Below are 14,518 nucleotides of genomic sequence, written 5' to 3'. Positions count from 1 at the left end.
TAACAGCTGGTGATCGGGACTATACACACTGATATGCAAAACGCTAAAGTGGTGTGAAGGGGTTCATCTTGATTCTTGAAGCATACTCACCTTCACTAATGTTTCTTTTGACGAAAGTGATGAAGCAGTACATGGTGATTCCTGTCGAAGTCAAGGATAGAATCACATGTATTTCCTATGACCTGCTTTAGTTTGGTCCTGCGAAGCCTCAACTACTAAAACTTGTGGGGAACCAATTGAAAACATAGTGATGAGAAGTGATGTGAGGGGTCCACACACACTAGCCTTTATCTAGTCGTTTTTATTAAATACCCCAACCACCTTTCTCTTCATTTGTTCCTTCACCTTCATTTTTAAGTCACTTGCTCTACCAAGGACAAGTGATGAAGAAACAAAAGTTGCACAACTGATGGTTGAGAAGAGTAGACGGAACGGGACCCAACCCAACCTATCATTCTCCACTAGAAAGCACGGGTTACGGCAGCCATGACCTGTAGGTGGTGATGCAAGATACTGCAGATAAAGATGCAGTACTATATATATATGGGGTGACCCGGCTACGCCTCAATCTAGCCGGGAAGAACAGCTACAAGGAAGAAAGCAGGCGGTAGAGTGCTAGACCGGCCGTCCAGTCCGTGCCCTCTGCAGCCACCGAATCCTGTTTCCCAGAGGCTACATCTCCAACGAACATGGCAGCAGTCCCGGTGTACAGCATCACAAGAGCGGAGATCGACGAGTTCTGGAGGAGGAAGGAGGTGGAAGCAGAGGAGCGGCGACTCGCTGCCGAGAAGGAGGCTGCAAGAATCGAGGCCAAGACACTCAAGGTCAGTCCATGCAGTTGATCAACTGTATATCTTTGCGTTATCTATCAGTACAGCCAAAGGCAACTGATGTTTTCACATGATGCCTAACATATCAGAAAAATCATCAGATGAACAGAACAGAAATAATGGTATACCATATCATGATCATGTTTTTCAAGTCATATTACGGTCATGTGACTTGGTGAATCGAGTTTTTTGGAAGCAGATGGAAGATTACGTGCTCTTCGAGCAAATGATCAGTGAGATTCTCAAGGAGGGGAACAAAGGAGACGGAGCAACCATGGCGCCAGCTGCCACCGGTGGCACTGAGGCACGGATGGTTGGTATCAAACACTGGTAAATTCTTCGAAGGATCATGCTATCCATTCTTCATTTTTTTGAACGAAAGCCGTCCATTCTTTCTGCCTGCTTTCTGTAGTTGCGCTATCGCTAGTGCGCACCTTTCTAATAGCACGCTCCAACATCCATCCTTTGGAAGTCGGATAGTGCTGGCCCAGTGACCCACTCCAATACTGCATCCAATTCCTTAGTTGGATTCCCTATCAGAATGTCATACAAGCTACGGTCCTGGGCACTATCTTATAAAGAGAGAGAGAGAGAGAGAGAGAGACTAGAAAGAATATACATGCTTTTTCCCTCAAAAAAGAATATACATGCTTATCAACTAGACTAAGGAACCAAGAGTCAATACACTATGTAGAGCATACTTTAAGCAGTAAGCACATATAAGGGCGTACCCAGTGCAGAGAGCTCCCGCTCTGTGCGGGATCTGGGGAAGGGTGTCAGTGGCAAGCCTTACCCTCGCCTGTGCAATGCGAGGAGACCGCGACTCGAACCCGGGACCTTCCGGTCACAAGCGGTAAGACTCTACCGCTTGTACCAGGCCCGCCCTTCAAGCAGTAAGCACATATGTTAAAGAAAATATTTCTGGTGATGTGGTACCAACATGGTTATTTTCATATGCATATAAAATAAACTTTGTACCATGGTTATTGCTTATATATCCTGGTGCTTACGTCCTTGGAGAAGAATCTTAATTATCCAAGTGCATTTGAGATATGACAGACCACCATCTTTCTCCAACTGGGTGCAGGTGGACAAGAAGTGCTTATGCTTATCTGAATTCACCTGCCTTGTCCATGGATGGGAATGGCAGAAGCAAACATGTTGCCTCATATGTTCCGCAGGAGAGATGTATCATTTTCTGCTCATCAACTCCATGCCAGACAAATGTCAATGCTCTTGCCATCTTTTAGGTGTTCCCGCCAAGGATAAGCTGGGGCGTGGGGAAATATCAGGAAATGTGGATGTGATTCATGTGTCTGTTATACTTTGGGTTGAATAAGCTGCAACTTATTTCCCATATGGAATTTAATTGTATGCCTATCTTCTAGTACTGCTTGAGAGATCAAGTAATAAGTATGGATAACCATGTTGCTTCACGTATGAAGCAAGATACTAATGAGAAATTGTCATTACAACATTGCTTGCCACTACGTTCTGTCATGTGAAACCTTGACTTCTTGAAGTACACAAGTCGGAATATTGCTTGTATTCAGGTTTCAAAGTATATTCGTGTTGGAAATCCATAAAAAGCTATTAGCGCTAACAAAATGTTTATCAAGCTTGTGAGTCTGAGGGATCAATAACAAAACAAAAAAGAAAGAGTAAAACACATGTACGCTAATGATTCCATTCCTTTTTTTAAAAAAAAAGGTAAACTGGCGGAAGGGGATGTAACTGTCAGCAAGAACATTTCTTCACGTTAGCATCATCCTAAATATAGTTTTGTTGTTGAGCAAGGTTTAGGTACATGGTACACGGAGAAGTCAATAAAATTGTTTTAAAAAGGTATCAATAAAGTGTCCAGATTCTTAGTCTATTGCAATATCAAATGTCCCATCACAACTCCTCCCTTTGTTTTCCATCCTTTCCTGTCTCTTCTCTCTATGGTTTCTGTCTTCCTAGGCACTTCGGGGGTGCTGGTCTGTTTCCTGTCTTTCTTTACTATATATTTTTGTGGGTTGTTTCCTCTTCTCTTAATAAAACATGTGCATACCATGTTCTATAAAAAAAAACTTCTCCCTTTGTTTTATTTGCAGTGCCTATACCTTTACATCTATCAATGACGGAATAATTTAACATTTTAAAGTCAGAGAGTCATTGCATTTTAATTCTAGTGGCCCATGAACTTACCATCAAAGTGTTTTTTTTTTGGCAGACTGAGTGTCTCATTCGCTAACAGTGAACCTAGCTACACAATTGTACAGAGGAAATACAATGAAATTTTCATAGGAATGAGACGTAATCTCTTGCACAACACATAATTTTACCTTGGTCTTGTTTGCTCAGAAAGCTGCATAGTTCACCGCAAAGAAATAGGGTGAGGCTCAAGTGAATGATACGGTAAAACAATCATAAGTACAGGTCAATTGATTGTCTCAAAAGATATCGACATGGTACAAGTAAAGGCAAACCATGAAAACCTAGAAGATGTGGAGCTTACTTTACTCTACAACAAGAAGTCAGCCCCCACGAAACCCCTCTCTCTAAAAAAAGGAGAAAAAATTTCACCGAAGTTTCATTTTTTTTAGACAAAACCACCGAAGTTTCATGGGGAATGCAAAATGCAGAGATAAAAATTAGGGTTAAGTCCAATTTACACCCTCCAACTTGCAGCAAAGTTCGGATTTCAACCTCGAACTTCAAAACCGGACAACTTTGGTCCTCCAACTCTCGAAAAAGTTCAACTTGCAACCTTCTGGGCGGTTTTGCGGGTGAACAGTAACTTTTGATATTTTCGGGAGCGCCGAAATTTTATATTATTTTTTTGAGCATCTTAACGTCTTCAAATGAAAAAACTCAAAACTACAAAGTTGTAGATCTCATCGAGGTATACAATTTACATATAAAAATTATTTTCATCCGACATCGTATTGAAGTGTTTTCTATTTTTTGAAATTTGAGTCTCATCACGCGATAAAATATGGTGCTCAAATTTTATATTATTTTTTCGAGCATCTTACTGTCCTCAAATGAAAAAACTCAAAACTACAAAATTATAGATCTCATCGAGGTATACAATTTACATATAAAAATTATCTTCATCCGACATCGTATTAAAGGGTTTTCTATTTTTTGAAATTTGAGTCTCATCACGCGACAAAATTGTTTCACGCGTGATGAGACTCAAATTTCAAAAAATAGAAAACCCTTCAATACGATGTCGGATGAAGATCATTTTATATGTAAATTGTAGACCTCGATGAGATCTACAACTTTGTAGTTTTGAATTTTTTTTATTTGAGAACAGTAAAATGCTCGAAAAAATAATATAAAATTTCAGCACCATATTTTATCGCGTGATGAGACTCAAATTTCAAAAAATAGAAAACCCTTCAATACGATGTCGGATGAAGATAATTTTTATATATAAATTGTAGACCTCGATGAGGTTTACAACTTTGTAGTTTTGAGTTTTTTTCATTTGAAGACGTTAAGATGCTCGAAAAAATAATATAAAATTTCGGCGCTCCCGAAAATATCAAAAGTTACTGTTCACCTGCAAAACCGCCCAGAAGGTCGAAAGTTGAACTTTTTCGAGAGTTGGATGGCTAAAGTTGTCCGGTTTTGAAGTTCGAAGTTGAAATCCATACTTTGCTGCAAGTTGGAGGCTGTAAATTGGAGTTAACCCTAAAAATTATGGGGTGATCCAGACAGCGAACCTAGCCACGGTTTGCAGGGGCGAGCAAGCAGCCGCGCCAAGCTTCTTCGAACGAGTCGACGCGCGGAGCATAGTCCTCGATTCCATTTCCGCCGATCCGCCGATCGCCAAGGCCCCCAGCGGCTCGGCTCTGTATGCTCCGGCGTCCCTTCGGCAGTCGGCGGCGGTGGGGAACTTACGCTTTTCTGTGCCGTAGGTCCACGTCAACGTAACGTTTTGTGGCCTTTGGGTGGTAGTAGTTTGGGCTTATGGGCCGTAGTCGTCAGCGTGCACCGAAGAAAATCGGCCCGGCCTAATCTGTAAGGCCGAGGGACATGGATTCATCCCTCTCTTTCCTAAAAAAAAAGGAGAGAGAGAAAGAAAGAAAGAAAAGAATTCATCTCCTCTCTAGCAAAGTAGCAAATGGCAATGAATTCATCTCCTCTCTAGCAAATGGCAATCACGATTCTCGTAGCAGTATTCGCAGTGATAAAAAAGTAGCTATATTCGGAAGGAAAAATATTTTACTTTTTCTAAATTATAGTTGTAGTCTGTTTTTACTACTTGAACGGTAAAACTAGACACCTTATCTTTTGAACTCTCGAAACCATTCAAATTATCTACCTGCCTTAGTTTGAAGAAGTTTTGAAGATGGTTTTATCTTTTTTTTAGTTCAAAAAATTTAGTAGATAGTTGATAAGTGTTTTAAACCACATAAAATATCTCTAACCTTCGCAAAATTGCAATAAATATCATAATATAATATTGGGATAAAATAATACAAATTAAATATTTAGAGCTTGTGAAAATATATCTAGAAACTTAAAAAATTAAATTTAGCTCTAGAAAAATAAGAAAAGTATCCATAAAAATCTAGAAAGTTTTAAAACACTCTAATCAATGTCTAAACATGTTTTTAGAAAAAAAAATCACTACAAAATATGAGATGTGTCCATTATAAATGCAACAAACATTAATATACAATGTGTTCATACTATGCATCAATGTTGATTGTGTCTTATGTTTATCTATTGCAAAAAGGTTCCAAAACATGTTTAGACATAAATTAGAATGTTTTGAGAATTTTCTATAATTTTTAGAATATTTTCCCATTTTCCCATAGCTAAATCTAATTTTGAGAAGCTTCTAGAGATATATTCACCAGCTCTAAATTTTTATTTGGATTCTTTGCTTCCTAATCTATTTATAGGATTTTTAAAAAAATTCTAGAAGCTTAGAGACATTTTCCATGATTTAATAATCTTGTCAAGTATTTTATTTATCGTAGCTTTTGAATAGAGAGGGGACAAAAATCATCTTCAAAACCACTTTAAAATAGGACGAGGAGGTAGTTTGAACAATTTTGAAAGTTTAGGAGGATAATATGTCTAGTTTTAGAGCTCGATGTGAAAAATCATACTACGAGAACAATTCATGAGGTAAAATGCACATTTTTCTATTTGTATTCAAATTCGTGCCTTACTAGACTGTGGGCTATATGTGGACCAGAAAATAATAAAAAGAAAATCAGTCGTGTTATCTATACCTAATAATAAAGAGGCAAAATTTTTGCCACTTTTTTCTTTCGTCTAGTCTATCCGTGTCCAATATGTTCATGGCCTGAGATCGAGGAGTTCTGTGGTTTGGGGAAGAGGATGAGAAAAAGGAAATAGAAGAGAAGGAAGGGTTCCAGGTGCAAAAGTGCAAAGGGAAAGAAAAGGTGGAAGGATCTAAATTGAATTCGAGAAACTCAAGGATTCCTGATGTAAAAGTTCAGTCCACATTGGGTCTTTTGCTGCAGAGCTGAAATCCGTCTCGTGGGTCTTTTGCGCCAGTGGACTGGGCCGAGCCGTGGCCTTGCTCCTTTTCTTTTTTTTCTGTTTTTCTTTGTTCCAGTAAAACAACAAACTTGTAAATTATGTGGATATTATAAAAATAGAAAAATAAAAAAAATAACTCCTCTTAACTAGGTCTACACTCTAGAATAAAATATTTGGTGTAGCTATAGATCTATGTTTTTTTCATAAGCTGATAGAGAATGTTTTCTTAGTCTTTTTGCAGTGAAATTTTTATGGTAACATTTTCTATTGATGTGTAATCTATGGTAAAATTTTCATATGCAATGAACGCATATTGACTGAGTTAAAGTTTAAAAGAAAAAACAATCCAAATGAAATACAACGTAGGATCACAAAGCATTCGAGCCCACACCACCACAGGTGACAAGTCTATCTCCCAGCAAATAGTGATGCAAGCGGACTTAATACTCCTACAGACGGCCCGCGATGCCGCATTAGCCGCTTACAAAAGTTGTGTATCTGCATGGCTAGGCCCTACGCTTGGTCTTGTTGCCACCGCACAGAAGCGTCTCATTGCATCCGCGTTAGAAATAAGAATTGATAGGAAGATCGAGATTCCATAGCTCGAAGGCCACAACGGCGAGGCGACCGTGTGGTGTTCACGGAGTGCGATATAGAGCCAAACTCGACAACTGGGGCTCCAATCTCTATAAGCTCAGTGGTCCTAATATATGTGAAGCATCTCATTGGGGCTAATATATGTGAAGCATCTCATTGGGGCCAACGCCCACGATGAGGCTATATCTAGGACACTGCTCGTTAGCGGTAGATTAATTGCGGTGCTGGCGTTCCGACCATGCCTCCCCCTATCCTGCATCATGCATTATGCTGAAAACAACAACATACTGGCACACTTCAAAAAGTACGAAGGAAGGACGACGTGCTCTGCATGGGCAAGCAGAGGTGATAGTGGCGGTGCTTGAGGAGAGGTCGACGAGGTGGAGGAGACGAACCACAACTGCAATGGGTGTTCCCACACTAAACAAAATTCGATCTTTTGACATAAACAATTACTTCTTTTACACCTAAATCTTTAGTTGAATAAAAGTTAGTATAAGTTTTTTATTAACCCGTTGCAACGCAATTTTTCTAGTCAAAGAAAGCAACCGAACATAGGAGGCATGACACGTTGCTAAAGCTTTAAAGGCAACGGGTATCAGGAGGATTGCCGGAGCAAAGGCGACTAGGCGAGAGCAAGATGCAAACCGACAGTTGAATCAAACACACGTGAGGGACCAAGACGAGCATAAAAGGAGGCCAAAAATAGGCACTGCTAGATGCTAGCCCACCCGAGCTGAGCGCCGGGATCGCACAGCCCCAACTAAACTCCGCCCGCCGGTGGTTGCGGAGGGCACCGCGTTCGAATGCTCGCCGCCAGCCACGGTTCCAGTGCATGCCCGCCGTTCCCCGGTATATAGTACTCCCCCGAGGCTCCCCAGCGCTCCCGTAAACGCGTGTCGCGCCCGTCGCCAAGCAAACACCGCCTGGCACCACGACGCGCACGCCGTGCTCCCCGGCTAGCCAAGGGCCACTGCATTTTGTTCGCCCCCGATCGCGCGGCCGGGGCAGCGCGCTCGCCGCAGGTGCATGCGTGCGTGTGCGCCTTCGCGTCCTGGCCCGCAGCTAGCTCCAAAGCAGCAGGCGCGCCCCCGCCCCCCGCACCAGCGCGGCGCGCATGCATGAGCGTCCGCGCATGCCTGCCTGCCGCCCCGCGTCCCGAGCCGAGTTCCCCAGCTAATATCCAGCGAGCCGGCCTGTTCCCGAGCGGCTGATTCGTTTGCGTTGCCCACTGCCGGGGCCATGGATCAGCACCGGAAGAGCAGCCTCAGGTCGTACGCGTCCAACGCCTCGTCCCGGTCGGGGTCCTTCAACTTCGATCACGACCAGGACAAGGAACGCGCCGGCCTGACCGGCGACGGCGACCGCCGGGAGGTCGTCGTCAAGATCGACGCCGAGCCGCACTCGCCGGTCTCCCTCCACGCGCCCGGCGGCGTGTCCGGGCACATCTCCGCGGTCAGCACGCCGCGGGCCGGCGGCGCGGTGAGCATTCTCGCGCCGTCTGCGTCCGGGTCGAGCGCGTCAACCTCCAGCGCCGGGGGCGACGCGTCCCGCTCAGGCGACTCGTTCAGTTTCAAGAACCGCCCGCCGCAGTCTCCGGCCAGCGGGGAGTCCAGCGAGGATCCGCCGAGCCGCCTCATTGGCAGCTTCCTCCGGAAGCAGGCGGCGGCTGGCGGCGAGCTGTCCATCGACCCCGACTTCGATGTGGACGAGATGAGAAGGCCACCACGCGCGTCGACATCTGCCAACGCCTCCAGGGAGCTGCGCGTCTCGTTCCAGGACCCCCGGAAACGGTTCTCCCCGTCCACGTCGACGGCGTCCTCCTCCTCCTACGACGCCGGCGACAACCGGAACCAGAGCACCATCGACTTGGACACTGCCGAGGTGCCACGCTGCACGTCGACGTCCACCGGTTCCTCCCTGCTGGCGCGCAGCAAGACGCGATCGAGGCTAATGGATCCCCTGCCGCCGTCGACGTCGAGCGCCCCCGCCGGCGAGGGGGATCCCCGAAAGTCATTTGTCTCAAAGGGGCTGCCGCCCAAGTCCGGTCAGCTCCGGTCGGGTCTTATCGGCAAGTCGGGGCTCATTGGCAAGTCGGGGCCCATCGGCAAGTCAGGTGGCTTCGACGATGAGGACGACGACCCGTTCGTGGACGAGGGCATGACCTCGGACTTCAAGCGCGACACCATGGACTGCCTCCTCATCATGGAGTGGGTCAGCCTGGTGGTCATCGTGGGCGCGCTCATCTGCAGCGTCACCATACCCAGCCTGTCCAGAAAGAAGCTCTCGGGGCTCCACCTCTGGAAGTGGGAACTCCTCGTGCTCGTGCTCATCTGCGGCCGCCTCGTCTCAGGCTGGGTGATCCGCATCGCCGTCTTCTTCGTCGAGCGCAACTTCCTCCTGCGGAAGAAGGTGCTCTACTTCGTCTACGGCGTGCGCCGCGCCGTGCGGAACGTGCTCTGGCTCGGGATCGCGCTCGTGTCCTGGCACCTCCTGTTCGACAAGGACGCCAAGCGGGAGACGCACACGCTGGTGCTGACCTACGTCACCAAGGTGCTGTGCTGCCTCCTCGTGGCCACCGTGATCCGCCTCATCAAGACGCTGCTGCTCAAGGTGCTCGCCTCGTCCTTCCACGTCTCCACCTACTTCGACAGGATCCAGGAAGCGCTCTTCAACCAGTACGTCATCGAGACCCTCTCAGGCCCGCCGCTAGTGGACGAGAGCCGGATGATGGCTGAGGTGCAGAGGCTCCAGAGCGCGGGAGCATCCATCCCCAGTGAGCTCGAAGCGACAGCGATGCCGGGCAAGTCTGGGCCACCCAAGAGTGGGCGCCTCACGACGGTCGCGTCCAAACGAGGAGGAGCAGGAGGGACCAGCAAGCAGCTGCATAGGCAGAAGACCGAGCTCCATCTGGATGACGGCATCTCGATTGACCAGCTTCACAGGCTCAGCCAGAAGAACATCTCTGCGTGGAGCATGAAGAGGCTGATGAAGATCGTCCGGTACGGGGCGCTGACAACGATGGACGAGCAGCTCAAGCATGCAACGGGCGAGGACGAGCTGGCGACAGAGATACACAGCGAGTACGAGGCCAAGGTTGCTGCCAAGAGGATCTTCCAGAACGTCGCCAAGCCTGGATCCAAGTGAGAATTCGACCACTTACTAGCACATCTCTTTGAAATTTAAATCTTTGGCGGACATTTGTATATCCAAGTAATTAACATACTGTTTGGAGCATCATGGCAGCCTTTGTGATTCAGTTCTGAATTCTGAACCTATTGCAGGCACATATACCTGTCAGACTTGATGCGTTTCATGAGGCAGGAAGAAGCTTTAAAGGCGATGGATCTTTTCGAAGGAGCGCAGGAGCACAACAGGGTCAGCAAGAGGTCACTCAAGAACTGGGTGGTAACGATCTTAGACTCAAGAACTCCTCTTATCGATGCATCTCTCAGGAGGAAAAATAAAATTCGTGGTGCTTACTGAAGATTTCCAATCGCTGTCGTCTGAATGCTGTAGGTAAACGCGTTCAGAGAGCGCAAAGCTCTTGCCCTGACGCTCAACGACACGAAGACGGCAGTGAACAAGCTGCACCAGATGGCCAACGTTGTGGTCGCGGTGATCGTGCTTGCGCTCTGGCTTCTCATCCTGGGGATCGCGACGTCCAAGTTCTTCGTCTTGCTCAGCTCGCAACTTCTCGTGGCGGTGTTCATGTTTGGGAACACTCTCAGGACCATCTTCGAGGCGATCGTGTTCCTCTTCGTGATGCATCCTTTCGATGTCGGCGACCGATGCGAAGTTGATGGAATGCAGGTTACTACTAATTCTCGTTAACGCACTATCTTATCTGCAATATAAGAATGAATTGCTTGGCACCAGCTGATGAGGAATTTGCATCGTCAGGTGGTGGTGGAGGAGATGAACATCATGACAACGATCTTCCTCCGATATGACAATCTCAAGGTGTATTATCCAAACAGTCAGCTAGCCCAGTTACCGATCATGAATTACTACAGGAGTCCTGACATGGGAGATGCGGTGGACTTCACAGTTCATGTCGCAACACCAGTGGAGAAATTGACCCTAATGAAGGAGAGACTAATGCAGTAAGTACTACTAATGCCTTTTAATTAACCTTATATATATATGAATTTCTCGAAATTAGAAAACGTTCGTTCTGCTATTACGGCTGCTGTAATGTACTAGTAATAATCATGCCATTATTTATTTTAAAAAAATTTCAGTTACCTTGACAACAAGAAGGAGCATTGGTACCCTGGCTCCATGGTGGTCCTGCGCGACGTGGACGACACGAACAAGCTTAAGGCCTCCATCTGGTGCCGCCACACGATCAACTTCCACGACATGGGGCTGAGGTTCGAGCGGAGAGAGCTGCTGCTCCAGGAGATGATCAAGATCTTGAGAGACCTCGAGATCGAGTACCGGATGCTGCCGCTCGACGTCAACGTCCGGAACGCGCCTACCATCCAGTCCTCGAGGATGCCGTCGACATGGACGTTTAATTACTGAGATGAGATTTTTTGCTGGATACACATCAGACTTTGTTATGAGATTGTTTTGCTAGAGGTAGTAGTTCCTGAGTGAGTTGAGCTGTGACAGCGTGCTGAGACGAGAGGCAACAGGTCTTGCTGTCGCTGCAGCCATCACTTGTGCTTTCCCTGTAGTTATTGTGTTGTTGGTCCCTACTCCATAGTTTAATTTGGTGCTTATGATAAGTGAACTTCTTCTGCTACAGAGAATAATGTTGATTATCTAGCTTATTTAAAATACTGAATTTCTGAAGTTATTACATCAAAATATGCCATGCCTGTTCTCGAAACAAAGGTATTGGTTTCTGTCAGTCGAATATGGCAACTGTTCTGCAGAAACAGACCTGACGGAGTGACGGGAACGCAATGTTGAACACAACTGAAAACACAACAATCATCAGATATGGCGCCTTTTATGTCACCTATTGTTGCTCTCCCTTGGCCGGCCGTGTCCGGAGCAGCAGCTGCCGGGAGCGCACGCGCACCTGCAGCCTCACGAGCACCTTCATGCACCGGATGGCGACGTTGGCCTGTTTCCGCACGTACGCACCACGCGCGAACGCCTGCAGCTTCACCAGGCTCCTCAGGGCGCGGAACGCCTGCCTCGCCTGATCAAACCAAACGGATCGATCGACTTCAGAGCCTGAAGTTTTAAGTAAGCAGAACAGCATGTTTAGCGTGCGCTGCGTACCAGGTGGCCGCGGAAGTAGGCCTGGATGGTGGCGGCCGCAGCGCGCTCCCAGAGAACTCCTGGTTGGCAGCTCCGGGTGCCTGGATGGGGGCGGCATCTGTATCTTTTGCAGGCCTCGGTTCGACGGCCCTGGTCGTCATTCCGCAGGGGGCAGACCGCGCGAAGACACGGTTCATCCCTCGCAGGCGCAGCCACCGGCGACGGCGAGGCGGTGGCGTCTCGTGCCGCTCCACGTTTGCGCCGCGACTAAACCGCGCGGCGCCGGATGACCTGGTGCGGTGGAAGAAGCTCTGCTTATTAGCGCCGTCCGTACCACCGTGGAGGCTGTCTTGGCGGTGCCGAGGTTTCCCTTTGCGATGGCGCGTGCCGAAGCGCCAAAGAAGGCGTCGGAGGAGCGTTTCTATGTGGCTATCGATCTGGTGGTGGTGCCAGTGCCTCAAGGCGGAGATGCGAGTCGACGTGGGGCTTTTCAATTTCAAATAGTGCGCCGCGGATTTGGCTGCAAGGAAGGGAACGTGGCGGGATGAAACAGAGCGATGAGCTGTGCTGTATGTTATATTGATGGGAAAATTGGGCATCAAAAGATTGCATGTTTGGCAATGTACCATTAAAAGATCTGATCTTAGCTATCTACCATTGAAAGATTACAACGTTACAGGTTTCTACCATTCCGTGAACTTCTCTGTGAACACATGCCACAGAAGAGTTCCTCCGTTTGTAAGAACAGCGGCCACACCTCCGCATGGATAAGGATTAAGGAGAACGACCCGTGAACTTCTTCGCAAGAAAGCCTGCCTGTCCGTCCGTTCTTCCAGCTGCTCCGGCGGCCAAAGGGCCAACCCGGCCTGTTGCTTGCGTCCGCCGCCTGCCATGCTTGTTCGTGCGCGCGACGTAGTGGCAATGTTGCGTGTTGAGTCCGCGGCTGCTGCTGTATCCGTATGGCCGCATTCGAACCGATGAGCCATCAATCCATCCGTCCAGCGATTGATGGATTGCAATCTCTCTGCTCTGCAGTGCGATTGCCGCTGTCTCCTCGTCGCTGTCCCGCCTTGCCCGACGACGACGACCCCTGCACGCTTCTCGGTAAAAAGAAAAAAAACAAAACCTTGCTTGATGTCTGATGAGTGATGACTCTCCTGCTAATGGTCGTGCTGCCTTGAATTATCCCCGCATGCCTTGAATTGCCAGCTGCTTATGTGCTAATCTAATGTGATTGCAGCAGCAATTACCTTGTGGTGGTGAACGGTGGACTGCTGTTCTCACCCGTGCCTCATGACCACCGCGGTTCTGAAAGCTACACGACCATGGTCCATGGCAATCCTCTCGGTGTCGCTCGCTCCCTGCTCGTGAATCGTCAGCGTAGCCGCAGATGGAGTAGTAACGGAATCACGGCCGTGCAAGAACGCTCCATGGGCTGGTTCCCGATCCCGACGAGAAGCCCCCTGTGGCGCGCCCTGCTCAAGGTGTGCTCCACGGAGCTCTTCGCGCCGCAACGCCTCGACGCGCAGCAGCAAGCCCTCCGCCGTGACAAGGTGCAGCGCTCGTGTCGCACGTGGCTGGGCTGGCGCGCGAAGGCGCGGCCATCGACATCCGCCGCGTGGCATGACAGCCCTACGTCTGATCTCGTGCACCTTGGAAGAAGACGACTTGGAGAATGGAGATACACAGTTAACGGAAGTGGTAGAAATCAATAACGTTGTGATCTTTCGGTGCTATATAGCAAACAAGTGATCTTTTAATGGTACGTTCCTAAAGTTGCAATCTTTTGATGGTACGTAGCCAATTTTCCCTATATTGATTGATGATGTACCGTTTTTTTATACACATTTACTCTTCTGTTGGTGTCTGAAATTTTGCGTTTCCACCAGTCGACGTTCTTGGGCGACGTCGATCGAAGACTGATGATCCGGATTGTCCATCCTCCATGGCTCAGGGTTCGGGGATTCCAATGGCGGCGCCGGCTAGGGTTCTGGCGGCCTGCGCCTCACTCTTCTTCCTCAACTCTGGCGGGCTTAGAAGGGGGTTGGGGGAGACAGGCCGGTTAGATAGTGGAGACGGCGGGAGGGCGGCTTAGGATCCTGACGGCGTCGGAGGCGGCCGGACTAGGTCGGGGTGGGGGCATCCATGGCCGGAGCTCGCCGCAGAAGGAGGGGGGAGGGGAAGAAGGCCGCCGCCACTAGCCCGCTAGGTTTTTGCCGGAGCTCCACGTCCGCAGGAGGACATTGTGACGAGAACGAGAGGAGCGTGACCGGAGTTAAAGGTGATTAACGTTTTATCAAAGCATCACTAACTTGTGAGAGTGACTTGCCCTTTTTTATAAGAAAAACCCCGAC

At 48.0% G+C, this 14,518-nt stretch overlaps 2 protein-coding genes across 3 annotated transcripts; both read left to right on the top strand.

Moving 5' to 3' along the window:
- Positions 1-495: 495 nt before the first annotated feature.
- On the top strand, positions 496-2,317 carry LOC136494251 (uncharacterized). Of its 2 annotated transcripts, none has more exons than XM_066490422.1 (3): positions 496-824; positions 1,027-1,160; positions 1,918-2,317. In XM_066490422.1, exons 1-3 carry the CDS (start codon positions 690-692, stop codon positions 2,078-2,080), a joined length of 432 nt encoding a protein of 143 aa, XP_066346519.1. In that variant the 5' UTR covers positions 496-689; the 3' UTR covers positions 2,081-2,317. The 2 variants fall into 2 exon arrangements, with proteins under 2 accessions (XP_066346519.1, XP_066346520.1); XM_066490423.1 differs by having other exon boundaries at positions 503-824; positions 1,030-1,160.
- Positions 2,318-7,859: 5,542 nt separating this feature from the next.
- On the top strand, positions 7,860-11,713 carry LOC136493544 (mechanosensitive ion channel protein 6-like). Its single transcript, XM_066489638.1, has 5 exons — positions 7,860-10,087; positions 10,229-10,352; positions 10,464-10,757; positions 10,848-11,050; positions 11,189-11,713. The coding sequence occupies exons 1-5, from the start codon at positions 8,187-8,189 to the stop codon at positions 11,472-11,474; spliced, it is 2,808 nt and encodes a 935-aa protein (XP_066345735.1). The 5' UTR covers positions 7,860-8,186; the 3' UTR covers positions 11,475-11,713.
- Positions 11,714-14,518: the final 2,805 nt, after the last annotated feature.

This window comes from Miscanthus floridulus, chromosome 11, assembly GCF_019320115.1.
Source record: "Miscanthus floridulus cultivar M001 chromosome 11, ASM1932011v1, whole genome shotgun sequence".
In the NCBI taxonomy this organism is placed as follows: Eukaryota; Viridiplantae; Streptophyta; class Magnoliopsida; order Poales; family Poaceae; genus Miscanthus; species Miscanthus floridulus.
Note: the sequence above shows the minus strand (reverse complement) of the source record. Positions and strands in the feature narration are given on the sequence as shown.